The 26,859-nt window shown below is 39.5% G+C and overlaps 1 protein-coding gene across 4 annotated transcripts in view; it reads left to right on the plus strand.

Annotated features, from left to right (window-relative positions):
• LOC105319445 (dynein axonemal heavy chain 6) overlaps nucleotides 1–26,859 on the plus strand; it is a 67,201-nt gene that overhangs the window by 33,661 nt on the left and 6,681 nt on the right. For 3 of the 4 annotated variants that reach the window (XM_034465424.2, XM_066081409.1, XM_066081403.1), the window contains 46 exons: nucleotides 12–202; nucleotides 693–801; nucleotides 1,110–1,230; nucleotides 1,368–1,519; nucleotides 1,698–1,850; nucleotides 2,153–2,254; nucleotides 2,705–2,854; nucleotides 3,149–3,391; nucleotides 3,591–3,734; nucleotides 4,128–4,337; nucleotides 4,435–4,647; nucleotides 4,862–5,042; nucleotides 5,614–5,710; nucleotides 6,104–6,246; nucleotides 6,611–6,681; nucleotides 7,396–7,653; nucleotides 7,916–8,359; nucleotides 8,659–8,950; nucleotides 9,353–9,624; nucleotides 10,014–10,226; nucleotides 10,576–10,761; nucleotides 11,353–11,549; nucleotides 11,982–12,165; nucleotides 12,473–12,697; nucleotides 12,965–13,186; nucleotides 13,400–13,705; nucleotides 14,133–14,264; nucleotides 14,494–14,665; nucleotides 15,171–15,334; nucleotides 15,632–15,763; nucleotides 15,988–16,148; nucleotides 16,590–16,740; nucleotides 16,987–17,355; nucleotides 18,017–18,171; nucleotides 18,540–18,720; nucleotides 19,022–19,257; nucleotides 19,461–19,623; nucleotides 20,241–20,323; nucleotides 22,986–23,223; nucleotides 23,640–23,942; nucleotides 24,405–24,590; nucleotides 24,840–25,012; nucleotides 25,212–25,392; nucleotides 25,603–25,782; nucleotides 26,064–26,170; nucleotides 26,484–26,760. In XM_034465424.2, the coding sequence (XP_034321315.2) occupies nucleotides 12–202; nucleotides 693–801; nucleotides 1,110–1,230; nucleotides 1,368–1,519; nucleotides 1,698–1,850; nucleotides 2,153–2,254; nucleotides 2,705–2,854; nucleotides 3,149–3,391; nucleotides 3,591–3,734; nucleotides 4,128–4,337; nucleotides 4,435–4,647; nucleotides 4,862–5,042; nucleotides 5,614–5,710; nucleotides 6,104–6,246; nucleotides 6,611–6,681; nucleotides 7,396–7,653; nucleotides 7,916–8,359; nucleotides 8,659–8,950; nucleotides 9,353–9,624; nucleotides 10,014–10,226; nucleotides 10,576–10,761; nucleotides 11,353–11,549; nucleotides 11,982–12,165; nucleotides 12,473–12,697; nucleotides 12,965–13,186; nucleotides 13,400–13,705; nucleotides 14,133–14,264; nucleotides 14,494–14,665; nucleotides 15,171–15,334; nucleotides 15,632–15,763; nucleotides 15,988–16,148; nucleotides 16,590–16,740; nucleotides 16,987–17,355; nucleotides 18,017–18,171; nucleotides 18,540–18,720; nucleotides 19,022–19,257; nucleotides 19,461–19,623; nucleotides 20,241–20,323; nucleotides 22,986–23,223; nucleotides 23,640–23,942; nucleotides 24,405–24,590; nucleotides 24,840–25,012; nucleotides 25,212–25,392; nucleotides 25,603–25,782; nucleotides 26,064–26,170; nucleotides 26,484–26,760 (8,823 nt within the window). Of the gene's footprint in view, nucleotides 1–11; nucleotides 203–692; nucleotides 802–1,109; nucleotides 1,231–1,367; nucleotides 1,520–1,697; nucleotides 1,851–2,152; nucleotides 2,255–2,704; nucleotides 2,855–3,148; nucleotides 3,392–3,590; nucleotides 3,735–4,127; nucleotides 4,338–4,434; nucleotides 4,648–4,861; nucleotides 5,043–5,613; nucleotides 5,711–6,103; nucleotides 6,247–6,610; nucleotides 6,682–7,395; nucleotides 7,654–7,915; nucleotides 8,360–8,658; nucleotides 8,951–9,352; nucleotides 9,625–10,013; nucleotides 10,227–10,575; nucleotides 10,762–11,352; nucleotides 11,550–11,981; nucleotides 12,166–12,472; nucleotides 12,698–12,964; nucleotides 13,187–13,399; nucleotides 13,706–14,132; nucleotides 14,265–14,493; nucleotides 14,666–15,170; nucleotides 15,335–15,631; nucleotides 15,764–15,987; nucleotides 16,149–16,589; nucleotides 16,741–16,986; nucleotides 17,356–18,016; nucleotides 18,172–18,539; nucleotides 18,721–19,021; nucleotides 19,258–19,460; nucleotides 19,624–20,240; nucleotides 20,324–20,944; nucleotides 21,028–22,985; nucleotides 23,224–23,639; nucleotides 23,943–24,404; nucleotides 24,591–24,839; nucleotides 25,013–25,211; nucleotides 25,393–25,602; nucleotides 25,783–26,063; nucleotides 26,171–26,483; nucleotides 26,761–26,859 lie in introns of all 4 variants that reach the window. The other variant, XM_066081400.1, reaches the window with a different exon arrangement.

The raw sequence follows: 26,859 nt of genomic DNA on the forward strand, positions 1-26,859 counted from the left end.
TGCCCTTGTAGGAGGATGAGGAGGTGCACCAGTTACCTCCCCTGTTTATCACGGAGTTTGTGCTGGAACCCAACCAGCTGTTGTTTGCTCCGGACTCGGACGACTTCCAGGAAGGACTGGCGGAGGTCATCAAGAAGTTCCAGGACGCTGTGCTCTCCGTACAGAACCTGGTCCCCGACAACTACTTTGACGCCTTCACGCAGTAAGTCGAAAATCTGATTGGCTGGTCAAGATCAGCTGAGGGACAGCCAAGTCAGACGTCTTAAAAAATGATCCATTATATTTACCCTCCCTTCCTCCTGTAAATACTATAGCATGTTCATCGTGAATATTTCTCGCCGTGAACCAGACCTTACGATTATGGTTTTATATCGCCATGATTTGGATGTAGATAAAGCTTTGTCGCAAAATCAGCTGCCTTGTACAGGTTTATTGCTGGTTAATTGCAAAATAAGGTAGTCACAAATAAAAATTGGTTTACAGTAATTGATCATGTAAATCTGGTTACATGAAGAAAAAAATTTCAGTAAGTTGTAAACACTACGTCATTCCTTTATTGTTCATAGAACCTTTGACCAATTTTGTATCATATGATAAGGTTTACAGAACTTAATCAGAGTGTACAAAGAATTGTGGACATAAAATAAAGATTTTGATAAGATGATATAATTTTGTCCATTTTTACTTAACAGCCCGATCATCAACAACAAGTTTGAGGAGAAGACCTGTGGTGACGGACCCAGCCTCTCCACCATGTTTGAGGATGACAAGCATCTACAGAGCATCATCTCAGACATCAGGGTCAGTCACATGTTTAAAATTTTAAAATATGATTAAAATGCACAAACACATATTTCATCCTTAAGGGTAGGTTATGAGATTGTGTTCAATGAAAAATTGCATGCTTAAGTAAGCAATATGTAAGGGGATTTTGATGATGAAAAATTTCATCCCTAAAGTTTGAAGCTAAATGCAGGGGTACCAGGTATTATAGTTTGAATGAATAATTGCTTCTTTAAGAATGCAGTAGCTAGCATTATTTTGTTGAAGTGTTGAAATGTATGCTGAATTCCTGCCATTTATTCTTGTTTTTTTTTTCTGTTTAACAGAACTCGATCACAGCTGCGTTCAATGCGGCCTCTAACTATGCGGACACGTTTGAGCCACACCGCGAGTTCTACAGAGAGAACGAGAGCCTGGACCTAGAGGGACTCAGGGCCCTGGAGCACGGTATGGACAGAGTTACTTACCTTTGAGGACATTATCTATTTATAGACAAAACATAACCACAATAACATAATTATAATGTTACATTTAAATTAATTAAGTATAAAGGAAAATACTATCTTATTTTATGCATTTTTCAGATGTTGCGTTCTTCGCCAGCGCTTTGGAGAAATACCATGGTCAGGTCAGGATGGCCCAGGTCATCAAGGAGAAGCGACCAATCGGAATGCTGTTGATCGACGGAACCAAGATGAAGAGTCTGCTGAACCCCTCACCCACGCGATGCCTAGATGTAAGATCTGAAATTCAAATTGTAAAATGAGTCAGTGATGCTCTTTTTAATCATTATATTACCTTCTAGAAACATGCAAGCCAATTTTCTTATTAGTGTTTTTTGGTTATGATTTATTGCAAATGAATATCTATATTTGTAATATAACGTTTGTAATGAACTCTTTGATTTATTTTAGGTAATTAATGACCTGCTGCCGGTGAAGGCGAGGAAGGAGGTGGACAGACTCATCGCCGAGTTACAGGATGCTCAGTTCAAACTCGAGGTCACACCCACAACCACCATCGAGTTTGTCAACACGCTTTCATTCCTCGATGACATTCAAGTCAGGGTAAGTCAATGTCAAGTCAAGTCAGGGAAAGAAAATTTTGAGCCTAGTCATAGTAAGTCAATGTTAAGTCAAGTCATGGCAAGTTAATTTCAAGTAGACTCAAGTCTGACAAAGTCATGCCATTATTAAAAAATGATAAACCTTGAATGAATCAGTGTCAATTAAAATGAGTTACATCAAAGTCAGAATTAAGTTGCTTTATGTCTGGCATGAAAAACCATGTAAACCTAATATTGAGGGTAAAATGCCATGTAACACAGTAAATGTTACTTTAATTTAATTATGTATTTTTCTGTTGACAGATTGATCCATTGGAGAAGGAGGCAATGATTGTGAAGGACATGTATGAGTTGATTGAGCAGTACACAGTACCCACGCCTCCAGAGGACTTCGCTGTCTATCAGGTAATATTGGTTATATATCAGGTTATATCAGGTTATATCAGGTAATATCAGCGATATATTAGGTAATATCTGTACACAGTACCCACGCCACCAGGAGACTTTGCTGTCTATCAGGTAATATATGTCGTTTGTCAGGAACTTTAAGCTCTTGTTGTAAAATCTTTATATCCAATTTTCACTAGGTGAAACATATTGGCTAAAAAGAGGAAATTTTCAAAAGTCATAATTATAATTGATTTAGGCATGATAATTCCCTTTCAGTACTTTTAATACTTTGATTTTTACAAAATTTAAGTCTAAGCAAGGCATTTTTCAGTACTTGGAGTACTTTAATTTTTATAGACTTTAAATACAAACTAGATATGTTTAGTACTTTCAGTACTTTAATTTTTACAGACTTTAAATGCATACTGGATACTTTTAGTACTTACAGTACTTTGATTTTTTCAGACTCTGAACCCTAGCATCACTGGAGTCAGGAACGCGATAGACAAGTCTCTGACAGAGAGGGACGCCAACATTGACAAGTTCTGTACACACCTGGACAAGGACATCGCCGAACTCGGAAAGGAGGTCAAGGAGGTCAAGCAAGAGGCCCAGGTAAGGGGAAATAAGAACTCTCTCTAATATCTTTTAACTTTGTACAGGTTTTTTGATGAAACCTGTTTTTTATTTTGAAAATATTTTCGAGAAAAAAAATGCTAATAAATGGAAGTAATTAGTGTTTAAGTGTTAAAACATAAAATCAGTTTTCAATGTATTTGATCATTTAAAACATCAAATCATAGGATTTTTTTGTGAAATTCTCTTGCCAAAGAAGGATTTACAAGATTGGTTTCATGTAGTTTGTTTGTTTCCAATACTGGATCATATTCCACTGATTTCCACTTTCAGAACCCACTAATCCTGGACTCAACAGCGGAGAAGGACAAGGTCCAGGGCATCCTGAAGCGGATGCTGAACCAGATCGAGGGCCTCCAGAAACAGGCCTTCACCTACAAGTCCTACCAGAAGAACTTCAAGGTCGAGGTCACCAAGTTTGACGCCCTTGAGGAGGTCCACGCCGAGCTCAAACTGAAGGAGCTGCTGTGGTCCGCTATTGACGAGTGGGACAACCACATCAACGAGTGGATGAGTGTGAGTATATGAGTCTATATAACCTCAGTTTGCACATATTAAATCAGGTTTTGTAACGTGAAGGGGGGGGGGGGGGGCAATAATTTAAAGATTTTAGATAATTGTGTTTAAGTTTTTAAAATTGAAAAAGGCTCTGTATACTGTTTTTACTGCAGGTGTCATAAGTATATTCCAGTGTAATTTCTTTTAATTGATACAGGTCTCGTTCGAGACCCTGGACCCCGAACAGATGAACAACACAACCATGAAGTACGCCAAGTCTGTGATGCAGCTGGAGAAGGGGCTTCCACCTAATGGGGTGGTTCCCATGCTGAAGGAGAGGGTGGAGACAATGAGAGACAGGGTAAGTGACCACCCACCCAACCCCCACCCTGAGTCAAATATAATATTTAAGGAGGTAGATAGCAACAAAGAACAAAGGGAGAAGGCAGGCTGCCCCTTCTGATAAGTAAAATTCAGTGCAATGGGTGAACTTCAAATCTGGAAAAACATTTTTAGAAAGAAGCAGAAATGAGGGGAAAAACAAACTGTTCACAGATTGTAAAAAGTCAATTTTACCCCAATAAGATGTTAACAGAGTAACCTCCCTTACTTTACGATGAAGATTCTTACCATCTCAACATTGTGCCTGTTAATTGAGGCTTACCTCCCTTATACAGTTCCCCTTTTCTCTGTCTCCATTGTTACCTGACATACTGTTGTCACCGCTGTAATCTGAGTTGTGTCCCTTTGACAGTTGCCGGTAATCACGGACCTGAGGAACCCGACCCTGAAGCCGCGTCATTGGGAGGTGATAGAACAGATCCTAGACTACCACTTCACCCCCGAGGACCCTCTCACCCTTGGCAAACTCGTCGAGATCAACGCCTTCCGCAACAGCGAGGCGCTGCAGGAGATCTCAGGCCAGGCCAGCTCAGAGGCCAGTCTGGAGGCCATCCTCAAGAAGGTATGACAATAACAATATACCTGCTACAGTTATGATTTATTGAAAATACATGTGTTATATTATTAAATATTATTAATATTCTTATTCTGTGCTGTAGGTCGAGGATTCGTGGAAGTCGACAGAGTTCATGGTCCTACCCCACAAGGACTCCAAGGATGTGTTTATTCTGGGTGGTACCGACGACATCCAACAGAACCTGGACGACAGCAACATCAATGTCGCCACCATCGCCAGCTCCCGTCACGTCGGCCCGATCAAGTCAAAGGTTGAGGAGTGGCTCAGGAATCTGGAACTGTTCGGCAAAACTCTGGTGAGCAGAACCACTTAATATTTATTTCATAAGGCCTGAAGCATTGACTGAGATTATTTAATTCTGGATGTAGCATTAACTACCCTCATTAATTTTTTGGTAAACATGTGATCCTCCAATAATTATAAACATTGATTTGTTTTAAAAAACCCTTTGATCCTCTCCTGATTGCACACATTGATTTCACTATAAATCCTTTGATCCACCCCTTCAGGACGAGTGGTTGAACTGCCAGAGGAACTGGCTATACCTGGAGAGTATATTCTCGGCCCCGGACATCCAGAGACAGCTTCCCGCGGAGGCCAGGATGTTCATGCAGGTCGACAAGTCGTACAAGGACATCATGAGGAAGGTCAACCGAGTACCACTTGCTATCAGGGCCGCCACCCAGCCAGGTAAGGATACCACTGGCAGTGGTTTTCCACTGTATGACAGCGATGGCAGCAGTGCTACTTTATCAGACTGTGGTTTCATCAATCTTTGTTGAATACCAATTTTTGTTGATTTTGTTGCTTAACTGATCAATGAAAGGAAATGTTTACTGAAGTGCACCTTCTAGTAACATGAATTTATGATCCTAACCTTATATCTTTGATTTTCATTAAATCTACAAAAACTGGTGCCAGGGACTATTGATTAAACCACAGTATAATATTTACTGTAAATTCCTAATTAAAAGCGAGGAATTAATATCCGCGAAAAATCGTGAGAAGCCCGTTTCGCGAATTCTAAAATCTCGCTTTTAATTTTCGGACACATGGAATCTACATGAAACTATGATAAAATTTCAACATTTGTGATTTTATGTTCTCGCGATTTGGTGGAAAATTGTTGAATCGCGGAATTAAGTACATGTCCTGCGTATAATAAGGAATCTACAGTACTGTATGAGCTGTTCAATTATTATTTGATACCATGGTAGTAATAGTAATGATGAAATTTATATTATGATGTGATGATTGACAGGTTTGTTGGAGACTTTCCAGAACAACAACGCCCTCCTGGACCAGATCCAGAAATGTCTGGAGGCCTACCTGGAGTCCAAGAGAGTCCTGTTTGCCAGGTGAGTCCATCTGTCTCTCCACTTCTACCATCTCTCAATCCAGATTTTGACAAGCTTTACATTTTGTTCACACTGGTTTATCATTCTATAGAGTTTTAAAAAGAAGGAAGTAATGTTGTATACTTTCTTTGAATTCAGTTGCATATTCTATGGCAAGAATAATCAGTATATTCTAGATAACACATTAATCCTCTTCCAAAACAAACTGAGAACTGGCTGTTGTGTAAATTTTGATACATGTACTGTAGGTTTCTGTTAAAATTAAAGAAGTACGGTATGCAACAAAACAAATTGAGTTCAGTAATATCCTGTGCAATGACATGGAAGACAATCTTGATTTTACGTTGAGTGTCATTCTTTAGAATTTAGTTAAAGTTTCTGTCATTGTTCCAGATTCTACTTCTTGTCCAATGACGAGTTGCTCGAGATTTTGGCTCAGACCAGGAACCCGCTCGCTGTACAGCCACATCTCAGGAAGTGCTTCGACGCCATTGCCAAACTCGAGTTTGGTGTCCAGCAGTCTCAGGACCCAGAAGGTGAGATATCTTGCTGAGACAAAACCTTTTTGTGATTTAAAATGATTTTTGTTCTTTGATAGATGGTATTGTTTTAGATCAGATTCAAGTACCTCACATTTACTGTAAATGTGTTTATATTAATAACATTTGCCCATTTTGGCTGTGTATTCTGTACAGTGCTTCTGCTTCATACAAATCAAGTAAAATGTCTTGCATACATATTTATAACAATACATTCAGAATTGTGCTATATCAAATCTATTCTTACTTGTTGATAACCCAATGTTCACCAAATTTTATACATATTTACTGTAATATTTAGTTTACATAACTTTTCCCTGATTTTATGGGTGAGTTTTAATGGGTGAGTTTTAATCCACAGAGGAGGTACAGTACACCAACGACATCCTGGCCATGATCTCCCCGGAGAACGAGAAAGTCAGCCTCGGCAGGGTAAGACGTCTAACTTTGTATACTATGGAAAGTTTGAACATTGTACAGAATGAAATAATATACGCCACACTGTTTCTTGTTGTGACTGCTGTATCAATGTTTGGTGCCGAGTCTGTATTTTTCAAATATGGTTAAGATTCAGTCCATGCATTTCTTGTTGAGCTTAAAAAACCAAAAGCTTACACAGAGCTCTGGATTTATTATCAATTGAAAACACATACAGGCAATGATATAACTAAGTCCTTTAACCTTATATATTTACATTTTCCAGTGTCTTTGCCTGTGATAACACTATGTATTGATTTTGTACTATATAACCCATAACTTCAAAAGACGCCAAATTGAGGTGCAAGCGGGGTTTGCTTATTTATATTTAAATATTTAATTGTGCGAGGCCTAAAATTATATAAATATAAGTAATAAGGAATCATTATTTGAATATTATAAGGTGATAATTTCAGTCGGGGCGTGATCAAATCTATCATAAAGCCATTCGTGCTTTATTGGATTCGATCACGCTTGAGCAAAATTATCACCTCATAATACTCTAAGAATGATTCTTTATTCCTTAAGTAAAATAGTCAGTACAGTAATGCACTTGAAGAAAAAAAATTGCCCTTTTAATGATGTCAGCCATTATTTCCTGTATGTGGCCACACAGATAATCCAAGAAAATTTGAATAAGTGACAAAACTATATATTTCTTCATTGCAGGGTTTGAAGGCCAGAGGGAATGTGGAGGACTGGCTAGGAAAAGTGGAGGAAGCCATGTTTCAGAACTTACGTAAACTTGTCAAGTTTGCGCTGACGGACTACGAACAACGCCCCCGCTCTGAGTGGGTGGTGACACACGCCTCACAGATCGTGCTGACTGTGTCCCAGATCGTCTGGTGCCGCAGCGTGACCGAGATCCTGGAGGGGGACCATGACAGACTGGAGGGCATGAGGAACTTTGAGCAGCAGAACTTTAAGGTCAGTGATAGTAGGTCATTTGAGGGTTAAAGGTCAATGTCCATATCCTCAATAATAGGTCATTGCTTCAGTAAGATGAAGGCCAGTATTAGGTCATTGATATAGTAAGGTGAAATTAGTTTTAAAAGAAGGTAGAGGTAATGATTTAGAAAATGTCATGGGGGTAATCCAGAAAGATTAATTATCTTTCAAAGGAATTAGATTAATCAATGAAAACATGTATCAGTATTGAGACTAACATCTATGTCCTTTGTTTGTGTAGGATCTGAATGAGTTGGCCAGCATTGTGAGAGGGGAAATCCCCAAACTTGCTCGAGCGAACCTGTGTGCCCTGATCACAATTGACGTCCACGGACGAGATATGATCACGGGAATGGTCGCCTCCAAGGTGGACACAGTGACTAACTTTGAGTGGCAGAAACAGTTGAGATATTACTGGGATCTCGAGATGGACAACTGTGTGGTCAGGATGTCCAACTCGCTGTACGTGTATGGCTACGAGTATCTCGGGGCGTCACCTCGTCTCGTCATCACCCCCCTCACTGATCGTTGTTACCTGTGTTTGATGGGAGCCCTACAGTTAGATCTGGGAGGTGCCCCGGCCGGCCCTGCAGGGACAGGAAAGACAGAGACCACCAAGGATCTCGCCAAGTCGCTCGCCAAACAGTGTGTGGTGTTCAACTGCTCTGACGGTCTCGACTACAAGGTCGGTGTCCCCATATTAGATAAATCATACATATATTGTGGTTGTCTCAAAATAATTTAAAAATTTCATCTTTGTGCAATTAAGTTTGTAAGAATATTAAATGTGTATGAAGCTATTTTTGAGGATTAAAAATTTGTAAAAGTCAAGTCACGTTTTGATGATCATACTGAAAAGTAAGGACACATTTCAAGCTGATAGAACTCATGTAAAACTGCTATTTTTCTCATAAGATGATGTTCCTTTTATTTTTTGGTCAATTAAATTCTCCGTTTTAATACCTTGCCTGCTTTTCTCTCCAGATGATGGGTCGGTTCTTCTCCGGTCTGGCTCAGTCAGGTGCCTGGTGTTGTTTTGACGAGTTTAACCGTATCGACATTGAGGTCCTCTCCGTGATCGCCCAGCAGCTGATCACCATCCGTAACGCCAAGGCTGCCAAGGTCTCGCGCTTCATGTTTGAGGGTCGCGAGATCAAACTGGTGATGACCTGCGCCGCCTTCATCACCATGAACCCTGGGTACGCCGGGAGAACAGAGTTACCCGACAACCTGAAGGCCCTGTTTAGGCCTATCTCTATGATGGTGCCTGACTATGGTAAGCTTAACTAATTCAATAAAATATGTTTAAATTAAATTAGACTTAACAGACTGACTACTGTGGATTCCTTATTTTACGCGAGTACTTATTTCCTTGATTCAACCATTTTGAAACAGTGGGCAAGAATATAAAATTGCAAAAGTCAAGTTTTCACAAAGACTTATTTAGTTTACATCTGTCTGAAAAATAAAACCTGGATTCAAAAATCCGCGAAATGTGTTTTTGGCAATTTTAAAGAGATATTAATAATTTCTTGCGTTTAATTAGGAATCTACAGTTTCTTATTCGTTGTATAAGAAAATATTTCTGTACCATTCATTAATATTTCTCTCTAATTGCTGAACAGATCTTTTTTTTCTCCCTCTCTTTAGCTCTGTTAATGCTTTTATCTTTCTCTAGCCCTGATCGCTGAGGTGATTCTATACTCGGAGGGTTTCGAGTCCTCCAAGAACCTCGCCAAGAAGATGGTACAAATGTACAAGCTGTGCAGTGAGCAGCTGTCCCAGCAGGACCACTACGACTTCGGGATGCGGGCGGTCAAGTCGGTGCTGGTGATGGCGGGGGCGCTGAAGCGACAGAACCCCGACAAGAACGAGGACGTGGTACTGATTCGTGCCCTCAGGGACAGCAACCTCCCCAAGTTCCTCAAGCAGGACGCATCTCTCTTCCAGGTATGTACATGATAGTTGAATGTCTGGGGGCAAATTTTCATGTATTGTCAAATCAATGGTTGTTTCAACCTTCTGGTAGTTTTTTGCCAATGGATTCTCTTGTATATATAATAATGTATAAAGATTTCCATACCTTTTACGCTAGTCTATGATAAAGAAATGATTTTGTTAATTTTTTCTTTGATCCGAAATTTTAAAAATGGCTGCAATTAAGATTAAAATTTATCAATATTTCTTTTGATTGTCATATCAGAGGACAATTTGCCTGAAAAACTTCACCAATGCAGATTTGGTAGACAGTGTTTGTTAAGGGTATCCATGTTTTAAAAATAGTGCTTGGATAAGTATAGCGTTGTTATGATTGTATTTTTTGATCCTTTACTTTGTAGGCCATCCTGCAGGACTTGTTCCCTGGAGTGGAGATTCCGGAGCACGACTACGGCCGTCTGGAGGAGGAGATCAAGAATGTGGTGGAGACCAAGAAACTCCAGATCATCCAAACGCAGATCAAGAAGATCATCCAGTTCTACGAGACCATGGAGGTCCGCCACGGGGTCATGTTGGTGGGGCCCACAGGCGGGGGCAAAACCACCTGCTACACGGTAGGTCAAAGGTCAAAGTTGATAAATCTGGGTCTACAGTATGATTATGAGTATGTGAAAACATGGAGGTTTTTATTTCAATTTTTTCAACTGCCTTCGTGTTCATCTGATTCATAATTAGGGAAAAACAGCAACAAAAAAATTCCTTAGAAAGTGCCTTGGTGTACATGTTAATTGGAGAAAAGGGCATATCATGTGATTAGTATCATGATATAAAGGATTCAGCAATTGCCTCATGCTAGGAGAAGTTATATTTATTCCTGCTATATGAGTTAAGGGTTCTCTTGACTTACCTGAGCATGTCTGTGTGTTGTGACACACCTGAGTTACCTGTCTCTCTCTGTTACAGGTGTTACAGGACACGTTGACCAATCTCCACGCGGCGGGGGTAGAGAACCCGTTCTACCAGCCGTGTCACACCCACGTCCTCAACCCCAAGTCTATCACCATGGAGGAACTGTACGGGGGCATCAACAAACTCACACTCGAGTGGTCCGACGGTCTCATGGCCATGACCGTCCGATCCTGTGTACAGGTAGGTAGAAGTGAGGGGGTGTGAGTTTAACATTGTTACGGGGAGGGGAAGAAATCAGGTGTATTCTGACAATGTGTACAGGTATGTGGAAGTGAGGGGGGGGGTCTGAGATTGTTGAAGGAGAAGGAGGGAAGTACTCAGGAAAGTCAGACAATGTGTGGACAATCGCAGGCTGACCCTAGAGGAGTCTGTCATGGGGTTTAACTCGTGTAAGGTCTGATATTGATAAAGGTTGGGGGATAATTCAATTACCATGACCATAACTGTCAAGGCATCTCTCCAAGCATGTAAAAAGTTTTATAGAATATAAATCTCTATACTTGTCTCTCTATTTTTGTGTAGGACACCTCTATGGACCACCACTGGGTGGTGTGTGACCCCCTGAGAACATTCTCTATTATTTCTTTATCTTTCTCCATATACAGGACACTTCTATGGACCACCACTGGGTGGTGTGTGACCCCCTGAGAACATTCTCTATTATTTCTCTATCTTTCTCCATATTCAGGACACTTCTATGGACCACCACTGGGTGGTGTGTGACCCCCTGAGAACATTCTCTATTATTTCTCTATCTTTCTCCATATTCAGGACACCTCTATGGACCACCACTGGGTGGTGTGTGACGGCCCGGTCGACGCCCTTTGGATTGAGAACATGAACACAGTACTGGATGACAACAAGATGCTGTGTCTGGCCAACAGTGAGAGGATCAAGTTCACCCCCTACATACACATGTTGTTTGAGGTTCAGGACCTCGCAGTCGCCTCCCCTGCCACTGTTAGCAGGTAAAGTTCCACTCTTACATACTCATGTTGTTTGATGTCCATTGTTAAGACAAATAGTTTGATAATTAAAGTGACTGTTGAAATAGGAGTATGGTTAATAGGAAATGTTAAACAAAGTTTATGAAGATTTTGTATACCAGTATATCAGAAAAAGTATCAGATGAAACTTTACTGACAGCTGTGATATCTTTTTTGCAAAAAAAATAATTCAATATTGTGTAACAAAGTTAATAAAAATGTCAATGGATTTGGAAAATGGTACAGAAGTATATGCATCCACTTTTTTAAAGCTTAATATTTATAGAGATTGTGATTTTATTAATAAGTATTTAATGACGAGGTATGATAAAAGAAATTATCTGCACAGGTATGATATGTTCATAATTATTTACCTGTCCTTATGTCATGTTATGTTTACTTTTACCTGTACAGGTGTGGCATGGTGTTTGTGGACCCTGAGGAGCTGAAGTGGCTGCCCTTCACCCAGACGTGGATGAATGGATACGCGGATAAAGTGAAGGATGAGATTCGCGAGTACATTCTGGATCTGTTTGTCCGATATGTGGATGACGGATTGACATTCATCCGCAAGAAATGTCAGCAGAGCATCAACCAGGTAATGCTCTATGTCTATTTGTGGATTTTTATTGAATCCATTAGAACATGACTGTATTACAGTAATCATTGAGTCAGTTAATGTATGTATTGGCTACAACCGAAGTTAGCTGTATTATATTTTTGTTGTATGATTAGAATGAAATTCACTTTTCTTCTTCTGTAAAGTAATACTGGTTTTACCTGCGTGTTTTACCTTTTTACCTATAGAATTTTTTTTACCTGTGTCATATATGATAATACCATCTTGATCATAACTACTGTAATTATTACCTGTGTAATCCTGTATAATATTTACCTGTGTACAGGTGGACATCAGTAAGGTGACCACGCTGTGTCGTCTCCTGGAGTCCCTCTTGTTCCGTCGCGGCGGACCGGACTTGAACCAGGACATGAACAAGCTGAACCCGATCCTGTGTACGACGTTCGTGTTCTGCTACCTGTGGTGTATCGGCGGGAACATCACCGAGAATTACTGGGACGCGTTCGATACGTTCGTCAGACAGCAGTTTGAGGACAATGGAGATGCCAAGGTTTGTACTTCCTTAATGTTAGATAATGGAATCATAATTTAGACATTGACTCCTGTTTGTAATGAAGTGATCAGACTTTTAACACTATCTGTACTTGATGAACTGAAACATCCTATTTTGATAAAGTGATTATATTTTGACACACCCTTTATTAAATGAAATGACCCTACTTTTGACTCCCCCTTTATTATAAAAAATGACCCTACTTTTGACTCCCCCTTTATTAGATGAAATGACCTTACTTTTGACACCCCCTCTATTTGACAGCTGCCCAATGCTGGCGACCTGTGGAGCTGTTACATGGACTTTGAGACGCGCCGCATGGACCTGTGGGAGAAGATCGTCCCTCCCTTCAAGTACGATAAGGAGGTGCCGTTCTTTGAGATGTTGGTCCCTACCGTCGACACGGTCAGGTTCGGCTACCTGCTGGAAAAGTTCCTGTCCGTCAATCACTCCGTGCTGTACACAGGTGGAACAGGTGTCGGAAAGGTAAGATTGTAAAAACAGGTTATAGAAATGTTTGCCATTTAAATATGATTCATTCAATAATCTGTATTAATTTTTAAGAACAAAGTAGCAATTTTTACATGCATAATTCTTATCTGGTAAGACAAGATTAACAAAGTTTCAAATAATGTTTGGATGTACTAAATTCACGAGAAAGTATTACAATATTAATATACCAATTTGTTTGTTTGACAGTCTGTAGTTGCTAGAGGACTCCTGAATGGAATCGCTGAGAAAGCCGACTACGTGCCACAGTTCATCAACTTCTCGGCTCAGACCAGCAGTAAGAGAACCCAGGAAATGATTGAAGGGAAGCTGGAGAAACGCAGGAAGAATGTGATCGGTGCCCCGCTGGGCAAGCGGGTGATAATCTTTGTGGACGATTTGAACATGCCTAAACTGGACACTTACGGCTCTCAGCCACCCATTGAACTGTTGAGACAGTACCAGGACTTCGGGGGAATGTACGACCGAGAAAAACTCTTCTGGAAGGAAATCCATGTAAGACATTCTTCTGTTTATATTAATATTTTAGTAACATACACCAGGGGCTTGTTTAGCGGAGCAGACACTCATACTAGAGAAGTGCTTGCCGGAGAGTTCCCAATGTCTGCATTTTCATGTTATTAGTAAGCACAAATGTTAGCAACCTGCTCTGATAAAAAGACCTATGTATCGCCCATAAGCTGAAATGTTTGCTTAAAACAGAGACTCTCATTTTAAAAAAAACTTTGTAAGTTTATTTAGGGAGAATATTTTTTTTAACACTGATGGTGACAGGCCTGTCTTACACATTTAGTATGACATTTTCAAATGTATTGTTTTTATAATATTTCATAAAATAGTTTCTTAAAAAGTTTCTGATTTATAATTTCTATTAATAATAACAATTTTGATGTATAATTGTGACGCTATTCTTTATTTACAGGATGTGACGTTATCCGCGGCCTGTGCGCCCCCTGGTGGAGGAAGGAACCCTGTCTCTCCGCGATTCTTCCGTCACTTCGCCATGTTGTCCATCCCCCCTCCCTCAGAACACAGCCTCAAACACATGTTCATGGTAAGGACACTGTCCAGTCTTGTATAAATATCTGATCCAAGTATGCCTATACATGACTGGTGACCTTTGACCTTCTGATGGTTTGGTTAATTTGTATATGAATGAGATTTGAAATTAAAAGTATATGAAATCGTTCGCGTTGTACATAATTATCAATTCTGTAAGTAAATTTATGCTTTGATTTCGGTTTGTAGAAACAGTAATTTAATTGGATTTAATTTTTTTGCAGCAAATCCTGGCTGGGTTTTTCATGGACTTCCCCACGGCCGTGCGTCAGACAACAGAACCGATTTGTCAGGCTGCCGTGGAGATTTACGGCAGGATGTCGACCGACCTCCTCCCCACTCCCGCCAAATCTCACTACGTCTTTAACCTGCGTGATCTGTCCAAGTGTATCCAAGGTTAGCTCAAGCTGATCAAGTTTGACTTCCTTTAATGTACTATTCTTAGTTTGACATGGAGACCATTAAAACTCTTTAGAAAATTTTGATTGAAACTCAATATGAAACATATTACGTTGAAAGTTCTTTTGAAAATTATAATTACAGTTTGCAAAAAACAAAAATTGATACCTTTATTTAGCTAATTAAATCAGCATTTTGAAACTCTTGTTCTAAAGTAATGAGGGTAAAATTAACAACTCTTTCAAAAGACAATAGGCCAGTAGATTACAAAAATGACCTGATTTTTTGGACAATAATGGTATTGTGTTCATATAATGCATTGCTTCATTGATTTTTGCTTAAGACTGAATTTTCAGCTGTTTCGCGTTCCTTATGTTTAAGAATAAATATGTATATTTTTGCCTGACCTCTGAATTTCTTTAGTGCTGTTTTCCAGTGGTTTATCAATATATTGTATGTGTTGTCCCGTCTCACCTTTTTCTCTCCGTTTCTTTTTCACCAGGTCTGCTGCAGGCGGACACTGGCGTGATCAGGGACGGGAAGCAGGTGTTCCGACTGTTCTGTCACGAGTCGATGCGCGTGTTCCACGACCGACTCATCAACAACGAGGACAAGAAGTACTTCCACACTATGCTGGCTGAGATGGCCAGTAAACACTTTGGGGAGGTGAGTGTCTTAATCTGTAGTGTAATTATAAATATCAGTTTTCTGTAGACGTTTAGAAGTACTTTCACTTTATGCAAGCTGATGGATAGTAAACTCTTCTGAGTGGTGAGTAGCTTGAATTGTGTTTTCTTTTCTCCATCCTATTACTACATCCTAGTATGCAAAGCAAACAAATTCTGTACCTGAAATAACCTTTAAAGAAAGATTAAAAAACCAAGAGTATATAGGTAGTTGATTAGATAAAATATGATTTGATCGATCACGATATAAATAAATATATTGCTGTCTTGTACCCAGAATGTGGAGGCGGACAGTTTCACCACACATCCGATCATCTTTGGAGACTTCATCAAGCTCGGCGCGGAGAGAGCAGACAGGATCTACGAGGAGCTGAGCGACATGAAGAAACTGACCAATGTACTACAGGATGTAAGTCTCTTTGTGTATGGAAGGGGGATGTCTTACTTTCAATACAATTGATTTGTTATATTGAAGAAACTGTGATATAAGTAAGGAATGGTATATTGGCCTTAAAAAGCTGCTGTATAGCTTGGATGTATCAAAATCCCGATGGTATCAGACTGGTGATCAAAACCATTGTGATATTCCGTTTATTTGTTTGCCCATTAACCCTCTGACTCTGCTGTTTACAGTATCTGGACGATTTCAACATGAACTCCTCCAAGGAGATGAAGCTTGTGTTTTTCCTGGACGCCATTGAGCATGTCTCTCGTATCGCCCGCATGATTCGTCAGGACCGAGGAAACGCCCTGCTGGTCGGTGTCGGGGGTACCGGCAAACAGTCACTGACCAGGTAATTAAAGCAGTGGAGTGTCAAATCCTTTGAGTTTTGAATAATAATTGTAGGAATAAATTTTTAATTCATTCATATATAGGGTTTATAAAGGTATAATCTTGGTTGGACAATTAAGGCTAAGTAAGTGTATGAATTATTGTATGGGAGTAATTGAACTATTTGTATATAAATTATTTGATCAGGCTTGCCTCCTACATGTGTACATAGATATTTATGTGTATACTTATTTCCCCCCAGGCTGGCCTCCCACATCTGCTCCTACATGTGTACATAGATATTTATGTGTATACTTATTTCCCCCCAGACTGGCCTCCCACATCTGCTCCTACATGTGTACATAGATATTTATGTGTATACTTATTTCCCCCCAGACTGGCCTCCCACATCTGCTCCTACATGTGTACATAGATATTTATGTGTATACTTATTTCCCCCCAGACTGGCCTCCCACATCTGCTCCTACAAGTGTGTACAGATTGAGCTGAGTCGAGGCTATGGCTACGCCGAGTTCCACGATGACCTGAAGAAGCTGTATCACTACGCCGGGGTCCAGAACACACACACCACCTTCCTGTTCACTGACACACAGGTAAATAGTCCGGAACTAGAACTACTAAGTCAAGGGGATTTCTAATTATTGCTTTCCAAAAAAGATAGAATGCTTTGAGATTTAAGTAAGCATTTTTTATAACATTTTGCAAATAATTTCTTATTTATTAGGGAATTATATGACAAGCACTTCAAACAAATACTAATGTCATTATTATTGTTTATGTAAATACTGAGTTGTTTGGTTGGAAATTGTTGTGTATATTGAATTACCTTGTTGTTGTAGATTGTTGTAGAGGAGTTCTTAGAAGACATCAACAACATCCTGAACTCTGGCGAGGTGCCAAACCTGTTTGAACCAGATGAGTACGAGCAGCTGATCATCGGCTGTCGTCCGGCCGCAAAGGAAGTAGGCATCGCCGAGGGCAACAGGGACGCGATCTACGACTTCTGTATCAACAGGGTCAGGAACAACCTCCACATCGTGCTGTGTATGAGTCCAGTGGGGAGCGCCTTCAGGACGCGCTGTCGTATGTTCCCCTCCCTTGTAAACTGCTGCACCATCGACTGGTTCACGGAATGGCCGCGCGAGGCCTTACTCAGTGTGTCCACGTCGTTCTTTGAGAGCGTCGAACTCGGAGAGGACAGTCTGAAGGTAAGTCACAGAAAAATAGGCTCAGTTGATGCCTAAAATAGAATCAATGACTCAGTATGATTGTGAGTTTTGAACTCAGAACTCAAAAAGGATAGTACATATATTTTTCAGAATTCAGCAGGCATATTTTCACTAAAATTGTGCAATTTAAGACCAAATAAAATTAAGGGGGCTCACTACACCTTGAAATATTTTCTCAGATCAGCAGAAAATTACTTGATTATGATAGATATCATAATGGATAGGAAGTATTTAAGTCTAATAGGAAAAAAAATGTGCAATTTTAGATGAAAAATTACATTCTCAAAAATTTAATTCAGTTAACTTGAACAAAAGCTCTTGGCGGATTCAAACTCATGATCTGTGGTTCAGAAGCCCATTACTTTAACCACTGAACTACGACAACAATATACAACCCAATCGAACGATATTAACAGTTTAACAAAACATTTAAATCTCCATCTTGTGAGGCAGTGTCTTAAAAAGTATAAGTGTAGGTGAAGTGAGGTACCTTAATAATGTTGCATCAAAAGAATATATAATCTTGATTTTTAGCAAAGCTGTATTTATTCTTAAAAAATATAAGTCCCTAATTTAGCAGATATTTCACCATTTTTGACAGTTATACTTGTCTAATGAATCTTTGTCCCCCGTTTTTCAGCAAAAGATTGCTGAGATGTGCGTGGAGATCCATATGAGCGTGAGTGACATGGCCGAGCGATTCTACAACGAGCTGAAGCGGCGCTACTACACCACCCCGACCAGCTACCTCGAGCTGATCCGCATCTACATCTCCATGCTGCAGGAAAAAACTAAGTCAGTTACAACCCTTGTGTTCAAACAGTTAAACTTACAGAGTTATTTTATTTTTACAACCCTTGCTTTATTTTCAAAACAGTTAAACTAAGGAGAGTAGTACTTGGCCCCTTTTGTTAGGACACATATAACTTTGGAAAGTCAAAAACTAGTTTCATAGATTGGATTTGTCTGATAAACTACATAGTCTATAGTATGCAATTGTCAGTTCCATATTCAAACCCACATCAAACTTGAGTGTCTTTTAAACATGTTATTTTCCACTGAGTTTTCCCACAGCCAGTGGGAAACTGCACCAATTTTCTGCAGAGTGTCTTGTTTTACCTCTTTATTGCAGTTGTTGATTAAGGTTTGTTATTGTGTTATAGACAGCTGAAGATGGCGCGTGACCGTGTGGACAATGGTCTGAAGAAGATCTTGGAGACAAACGTGCTCGTGGACAAGATGAAGAAGGAACTCATCGCACTCGAGCCAGAGCTCAAGAAGAAGTCCGAGGACACCAACAACTTGATGGAGAGACTCGTGGTGGACCAGGAGGCTGCTGATAAGGTCAGGGTCACACAGAGGTCACATAGAGGTCATCTGACTTGTCTAGAGGTCATCTGTCTAATGGTCATCATGGACTCTAGGTGTTATTTGACTTACTGATAAGTCTTATGACTTGTTTGGTGGTCATTTGACTTGATGACTTGTCAATAGGTTGTATGACTTAGATAGGCTGTAGCTGATTCAGCGATAAGTCATGTGTAAAGTACTGAGAGATTATAATACTTTTAGAAAGTTATGTAATAGTAAACAAAATTCAGGTTCGATTTCAAATTAATGAAAAACTGTTGACTTCATTCTAAAGGTGCGTAAAGTGGTGGTAGAGGACGAGGCTGTAGCCAAGGTTAAGGCTGAAGAGACTCAGGCCATCGCCGACGACGCCCAACGTGACCTCGACCAGGCCCTGCCTGCCCTCGAGGCTGCAGTGAAGGCACTGGATTCACTCGACAAGAGCGATATTGCTGAGCTTCGAGTCTTCTCCAAGCCACCCGAGCTCGTACAGACAGTCATGGAGGCAGTGTGTATCCTGCTTGGCTCCAAGTAAGTGACCCAGGTCAAAGTTCATCATATTGTGTAGAGATCTATCTTTTAAATGATATGTGTATCTCCAAGTAAGTGACCCAAGTCAAAGGCTTAAGATGATAAAGATCTATCTGCAGAAAGATACTTGTGTAAAATAAAGAATCCATGGTACTGTCAAGTTTGTCAGTACTGATCATTGTTTACTGCGGTTTGGTTGACAGGACTGATTGGACGTCAGCCAAGGTGCTGCTGGGAGACGCCAACTTCCTGAAGAATCTACAGACATATGACAAAGACAGTATCCCAGACTCGATGCTCAAAAAACTCAAAAAGTACATCGACAATCCAAACTTTATCCCAGAAAAAGTCGAGAAAGTCTCAAAGGTAGGCAGAGAGCTTGTTTATTTGCATTATTTCAGTCCTGTTATTTTCTAATCTTTTTATGTATAAAATGTTTGAGAATGAATTTAAGAAAATACAATGACATGAAATCACATAATTTATTGATGGATGTTATATAAAGGTGTGTAGTTGTCATAATATTGTTTCAATGTCAAAGATTGTAGACTTCCTTACAGAGAACCTGATTCACGAAAGATTTCAGAGAAACACATTTATCTTATCTATTCATCTTACTTCCAAATAAATGACTTTGGTTATTTTGGTGCAGCTGAGATCAGATGAACAGTATTTTCTGTCATATATTTTATTTCGGTTGGAATCTTCCCAATGAATGACCACTCTCTTTTTTTCTTCAATCTAAAAAACTCTCACCACATTATCTTCATTCATCAAAGTCTCATTAATACAATTCCATATTCTCTCGGGAAATGAAAATTTCTGCATGAAAACAATAACTTTACTTTGAATCATTTTATGCTGTTTTACCATTCTGTTTTTCCTTCTGTTAGTCAGGGTCCCTCACCCCCCAGGGACTGTCCTGACCCTGGGGGATGGGTTGACCTACTTTTCTGTAACTGACCACTCTGTCTCCCCCACAGGCCTGTAAGTCTATGTGTATGTGGGTGCTGGCCATGGATTCTTACTCCCACGTCTTCAGAACTGTGGAGCCCAAGCGAGCTAAGTAAGTGAATTGGAGCGTGACGACACGATTAACACTGAGAATGTGACGCCATGCGTAACACTGTCCCCTGTTCTGCCTGCAGCGTGTTTTCTTTATGTTACTTCCCTATTACTGCATTTGCAAGCGTTTATTTTGTATCTGTGTGTTGATTTTGTTATTTTAATGTCTTTGCTGTGTCGACTTCACTTAGTTTAACATGGATTGTGTGCTGTAAAAAGGAAAATTTTTGCTCCAGAATGACTTGATTTTCACCTTATTTTCAGATAAAAATCAGATTGAAACTATCAAAATGAGATTATTTCAAATTCTATCAAAGCTACAGCATTTTAATGTGTTACCATTTTACTATTTTTCTGTGTTAAGATCAAGATAAAATGGGCCGGGATGAATCTTTTGGAAGTGTAATTGTTCAAAAATTTATAAGAGCAAAGATAACCCTTTACGCAGTTAAAAAAAAACAGTGTAATTAACACAACCATACACTAATAAGCATTTACAGAGACCTGCCAAGGGAGACCACTGCTGACAGATCAAGCAAAATATTATAGTACTCAGTCAGGGTTACGGGTTTACGTGTGTTATGTACCTTATAATTTACGTGTTACTGTAAACTGTTTACAGGCCTGTAAGTCGATGTGTATGTGGGTGATGGCCATGGATACATACGCTCAAGTCTATCGACTTGTCCAACCCAAGAAACAAAAGTAAGAGTAGTGTAAAACTAGTACCACTTTCTAGTGTAGCAGAGTAAGAGTAGTGTAAAACTAGTACCACTCTCTAGTGTAGCAGAGTAAGAGTAGTGTAAAACTAGTACCACTCTCTAGTGTAGCAGAGTAAGAGTAGTGTAAAACTAGTACCACTTTCTAGTGTAGCAGAGTAAGAGTAGTGTAAAACTAGTACCACTCTCTAGTGTAGCAGAGTAAGAGTAGTGTAAAACTAGTACCACTTTCTAGTGTAGCAGAGTAAGAGTAGTGTAAAACTAGTACCACTCTTTAGTGTAGCAGAGTAAGAGTAGTGTAAAACTAGTACCACTTTCTAGTGTAGCAGAGGAAGAGTAGTGTAAAACTAGTACCACTCTCTAGTGTAGACAGAATATCTCTTGCAGAATACTTAGAGTATAAAATTATATCCAGAGAATATGTAGTGTAGAGAGTATATAGAGATTTCGTAGTGTAGAGATTATAAAATATATGTAGTGTAGATAGTAAATAGAGAGATTTCGTAGTGTAGAGATTATAAAGTATATGTAGTGTAAATAGTAAATAGAGAGATTTCGTAGTGTAGAGATTATAAAGTATATGTAGTGTAGATAGTAAATAGAGAGATTTCGTAGTGTAGAGATTATAAAGTATATGTAGTGTAAATAGTAAATAGAGAGATTTCGTAGTGTAGAGATTATAAAGTATCTGTAGTGTAAATAGTAAATAGAGAGATTTCAGTGTAGAGATTATAAAGTATATGTAGTGTAAATAGTAAATAGAGAGATTTCAGTGTAGAGATTATAAAGTATATGTAGTGTAAATAGTAAATAGAGAGATCTCGTAGGTAGAGATTATAAAGTATCTGTAGTGTAGAAAGTAAATAGAGAGATTTCGTAGGTAGAGATTATAAAGTATATGTAGTGTAGAAAGTAAATAGAGATTTCGTAGTGTAGAGATTACCAGGTATATGTAGTGTAGAGAATATTTTAGAGATTTTGGATATACATGTATTATAGATAGGTTTGTAGAGTTGACCAATTTAAAGAATTTTTGCTAGAGATTATCAATTTTTTAGAATTTTAGAATAACTTCAACTTTACTATGTAGATATTTTGGCAAAAACACTGTTAAAACTTGTTATACTGGCGATACTCAATTCAATTTATTGTGTCTGAAGAATTTTGAAAAAAAAATTGTAGTTTTCTATAGACTAGGATCTATAAATTCATAGCCTAGATCAGTGTGATAGCTTAGTGAATGTCTAGTGAAAAAAATATTCCTTAAAAAAAATATTCCTTAAATCTTCTTACGTTGTATTCTCTATATTTAATCAGTATCTAGACAACTTTTAGAGTTTTTCCTATAAATAAGAACCTATTACTTATATTGTATAGTCAATTCTTGTAGATTTTTTCTCGTTATCTGTTTCTTTGGAACTTGGTACATATCATATCAAGGATTGTGAAATAACTGGTTTCTGTTAAATTCCTCTGACACGCATAGATATATATACTTCTACTCAGATAATGATTACACAATCATGTAACAATTATTATAATAACCTCAATGACATTTCCTAGATAATTACTGCTTTAACTGCATGAAAACCTGCACTCCATACTAACATAACCGTCCGTGTTTGGTTTTTTAAATGTACCAGTGTGCAAATATTTGTTTGAAATCTTTTTATTTAACTTCAATGTACAGTAAATGTTGATATTTTGATAATCTATTAGAATTTCAAATTTTACATTCAATTGCATTTTATGTATAATTAGTGAATAAGCACAATTTCAAAAATGCAAATGACAGAAAGCTTAAAATAAAATTAATGAAACAGAGTAATTTTCAAATGACAAAAACCTTAAAAAATTATGAATTGAGATACAGTAATTCATTTGACTCCGCCCACACGGTTTGAATGACAGGTTAGACTGACAGGTGTCTGATTTGATTGACAGGTTGGCTGAGGCCCAGAAGGAGCTGGACACGGTGATGACTCTACTGAAGGAGAAGCAGGACCAGCTAGCGGAGGTGGAGGCCAAGATCGCGGAGCTCCAGGCCACCTACGACAACAGCGTACGCGAGAAACAGAAGCTGGAGCGCAACATCGCCACCACCGCCGCGCGGCTCAAGAGGGCCGCCAAACTCACCACTGCACTCGGTGATGAGCAGATCCGCTGGGCCGAAACCGTCAAGGTGGGGACTTGTATTGATTTGTCAGGGGAGATATCAAAACCTATAAACTAATTGGGATTGGGGGGGGGGGGGGGGGTATAGTTTAAAAATGAGGAAGTTTAAAAATGGTTGGTGCAGGAAATATGTTTCAATGCTTGTCTTAATGATGACTTTACTTTAGATAAAAGTATTTTTTTAGGTTGGAGGTTGTGGACTTTTTCTTGGTCAAAAAATAGACCAACCTTTTAATTCTTTTACAGTAATCAATTCAATTCATCTGGACATATCAAGTGTAATCTTACCATGCATGCATCTAAGTTCATGCTCTATAACTGGTCTTTTACAAATGATGGTAAAGTGGTGATAGTTGTCCCCTACTCTTACTTCTGTTTTTAAATAAATGAAATTTCTGAAATTCACCAACCATCGTGTTTCAGGACTTCAACAAGCAGATCGGTAACGTGGTGGGTGACGTCTTTGTGTCCACCGCATGTGTGGCGTACTATGGCGCCTTCACCAGCACCTACCGCCACGAACTTGTAGAACTGTGGACCAATCGCTGCGTAGAGCTGGAGATTCCTGTGACCCCGGGAATGACCATCATCACGGTTCTGGCCGATCCGTTCGAGATCCGACAGTGGAACTCTGATGGACTTCCCAAGGACCAACTGTCCACGGAGAACGCCATTCTTGTCACCAGGGGGCGTCGCTGGCCCCTGATGATTGACCCCCAGGAGCAGGTAATTCTTGGTTGCTTTACTGAATGATTTATACAGATAACATGCATTTTTGAAGTTAAATATTTTTATTTTCATTAATATTTTAATCAAGGAATGCTTCATCATCTTCATCTATTTCCACACACTGAGCTTTAGAAAGTTTTGAACTCTTGATCACCATGATAGCATTGGTCTTTGGATATTACATGTAATTCTTCAAATACTTTGTATCATAATGTTAGAAAACAGGCAGTCTTGATATGCCATTTATAGATCATAAATAACAAAAGGAATTTTAGCATTGTTTGCTTCCTCTAATGAACATTAATGTCTCTGCAAGCCAACGAATGGATCGGGAACAAGGATAAACCTGTTGATTAATTGTCTAAGGTTTTACTCAGTGTCTTGGTGTCTTGTACAGTTGTTCACCCCTATCCAATGTCTTTGTGGCCCAACGGTACTAAATATTGTCTCCACTGACAGGCTAACCGCTGGATCAGGAACAGGGAGGCCAAGAACGGTCTGAAGATCATCAAGCTGACGGACGGACAGTTCCTCCGGACGCTCGAGAACTGTATCCGGATTGGAATGCCCGTCCTGTGTGAGGACATCGGGGAGTTCCTGGACCCTGCTCTAGAGCCCGTCCTACTGAAACAGACCTTCATGTCTGTAAGTCCTCACACCCACCCACCATGTATTTTATCTTGGTTTTTTTTTCAATTTTTCAAGTCTTGATAATTTTTATAAGAAACCCACAGAGTACTATGCCAAATTTAGACTTTTTCCTACACATGTTTTATGTATTTCAAATAAACTTATTCATAAGTCCAGCTTAGGATCTTCTATGTTTAGCCATGTTTTCCTCGGACTGATCAGTCAATGAGATCTTATTCACCGGTGCATTTTTTCTAATGACAGGGTGGCCGTCTGCTGATTCGTCTGGGAGACAGCGACATTGACTACGACCGTAACTTCCGGTTCTACATGACCTCCAAGATGGCCAACCCCCACTACCTGCCCGAGGTCTGCATCAAGGTGACCATCATTAACTTCACGGTCACACTGTCAGGGCTGGAGGACCAGCTCCTCAGGTAACAACAGCTCTCATTGGCTGAACCTCAATGAAAATAACCTATCCCAAACCCTAAAAGAAAAAAAAAACAGCAAAAATATTTTTGGTCCATTGATGCAGCTAAGAGCTTACAGAATATTTTGGGAGAAGAATGTAAGGAGGGAGGGAGAAGTTAGAATGTTCTGTTACTTACACTGAGTTTTCTCCCCTTGTTTCAGTGATGTGGTGGGTCTGGAGCGACCAGACTTGGAGGAGCAGAGGAACCAGTTGATTGTGAAGATCAACTCAGACAAGAACCAGCTAAATGCCATAGAGGACCGAATCCTGAAGCTGTTGTTTGAGTCCCAGGGAAATATCCTAGACAACGAGGAGCTTATCAACATACTTAACGAGTCCAAGGTAATTATCTAATTTGTCCAGTCATTATCTAACACATTTATGGTAAAGATCAAATGAGTTCAAATTATATGTAATTACAATTATTATAACAGTCCAAAGTATTTAGTAAGAATAAATCATGAAAACAAATGAGGTATGACAAGTTATTCTGATTCAAAAAATAAAGATGAAAGTTGCCTCATTTGACCTTTGTTGACTTCTGTTACCTAGGTGACATCCGGCGTAATCAAACAGAGGTTGAGTGAGGCCGAGGTGACTGAGGAGAAGATAAACACTGCTAGAGAGAAGTACCGCTCGGTCGCCACGCGTGGTTCTGTGTTATACTTCGTGGTGGCCAGCATGGGAGAAGTAGACCCAATGTACCAGTTCTCTCTCAAGTACTTCAAACAGGTAGGACCTTATTCAACATGGCGCTAATGTACATGCCATGTATCAATTATATCTTTAAGACTTTAATTTTGATCTTTATGAGCAAAGTCCTTACTGTACAAATGGATTCTTTGTATCAGATGTATAGAGGGATTGTTTGTATCAGAAAGAAAGCGGATTTGAAGCATTGTAGTTTATGACATTAATTCATTTATTAAGCATAGATCTATTACGTTGTGAGAGCTGTTCTTCTCTTCGTCTCTGACGTAGTTTACACAGTCACGTTATTGTCATTGTTACAGCTGTTTAATGCCACCATTGAGTCGTCTGAGAAGAGCGACCAGCTGGCCGAGAGACTGAAGATCTGTCTAAGGGAGACAACTATGACCATCTACAACAACGTGGCCAGGTACGGAATTATCTGATCCAACAGCAGTACTGATATAGCATAGCATTAAATGATAGCCCTCTAGTGGGATCTTAGCTGTTTCTTTTATAGAGCTTGTACGTTCTCAAAAAAATGTCTGTGTTTCAATGAGTTTCCAGGGGTTTAGTTTGACAATTATCAAACAGTCTGTGTTCCGTATTTTCCAGAAGTCTATTAAACTACAATCTGACTGTATTTCTGTGATCTCCCACAAATCTGGATCTATTCTTTGTTGGATAGATTTTTATTTCACAGTTATCTCCCTGTCTATATGTATCTTTCATTGATTTCCCAGAGGCCTGTTTGAGAAGGACAAGCTGGTGTTCTCCTTCATGATGTGTGTGGAGATAATGAAACAGGAGGAGAAGATATCTCCGGTCGAGTGGAACTTCTTCCTCCGTGGATCAGCGGGAATGGACAAGCAGCGACCCCCAATGCCAAGCGTCCCCTTCCTGAACAACATCAAGGTCTGGAACAACGCAGTCGACCTCGGAGAGGTGTTCCCCATCTTCAAGGGGATCCACCAGGATCTGACCAAGACTCCGGTCTGGATCCAGCTCGGAACATTGGAGGTATGGGGGAATCCCTTTCTATAGACTAGTGTTCTATTAGTTAGTGGAGGTATGGGGAAAATCCTTGCTACAGACTAGTGTTCTGTTAGTTACAGACTT

This window comes from Magallana gigas, chromosome 1, assembly GCF_963853765.1.
Source record: "Magallana gigas chromosome 1, xbMagGiga1.1, whole genome shotgun sequence".
In the NCBI taxonomy this organism is placed as follows: Eukaryota; Metazoa; Mollusca; class Bivalvia; order Ostreida; family Ostreidae; genus Magallana; species Magallana gigas.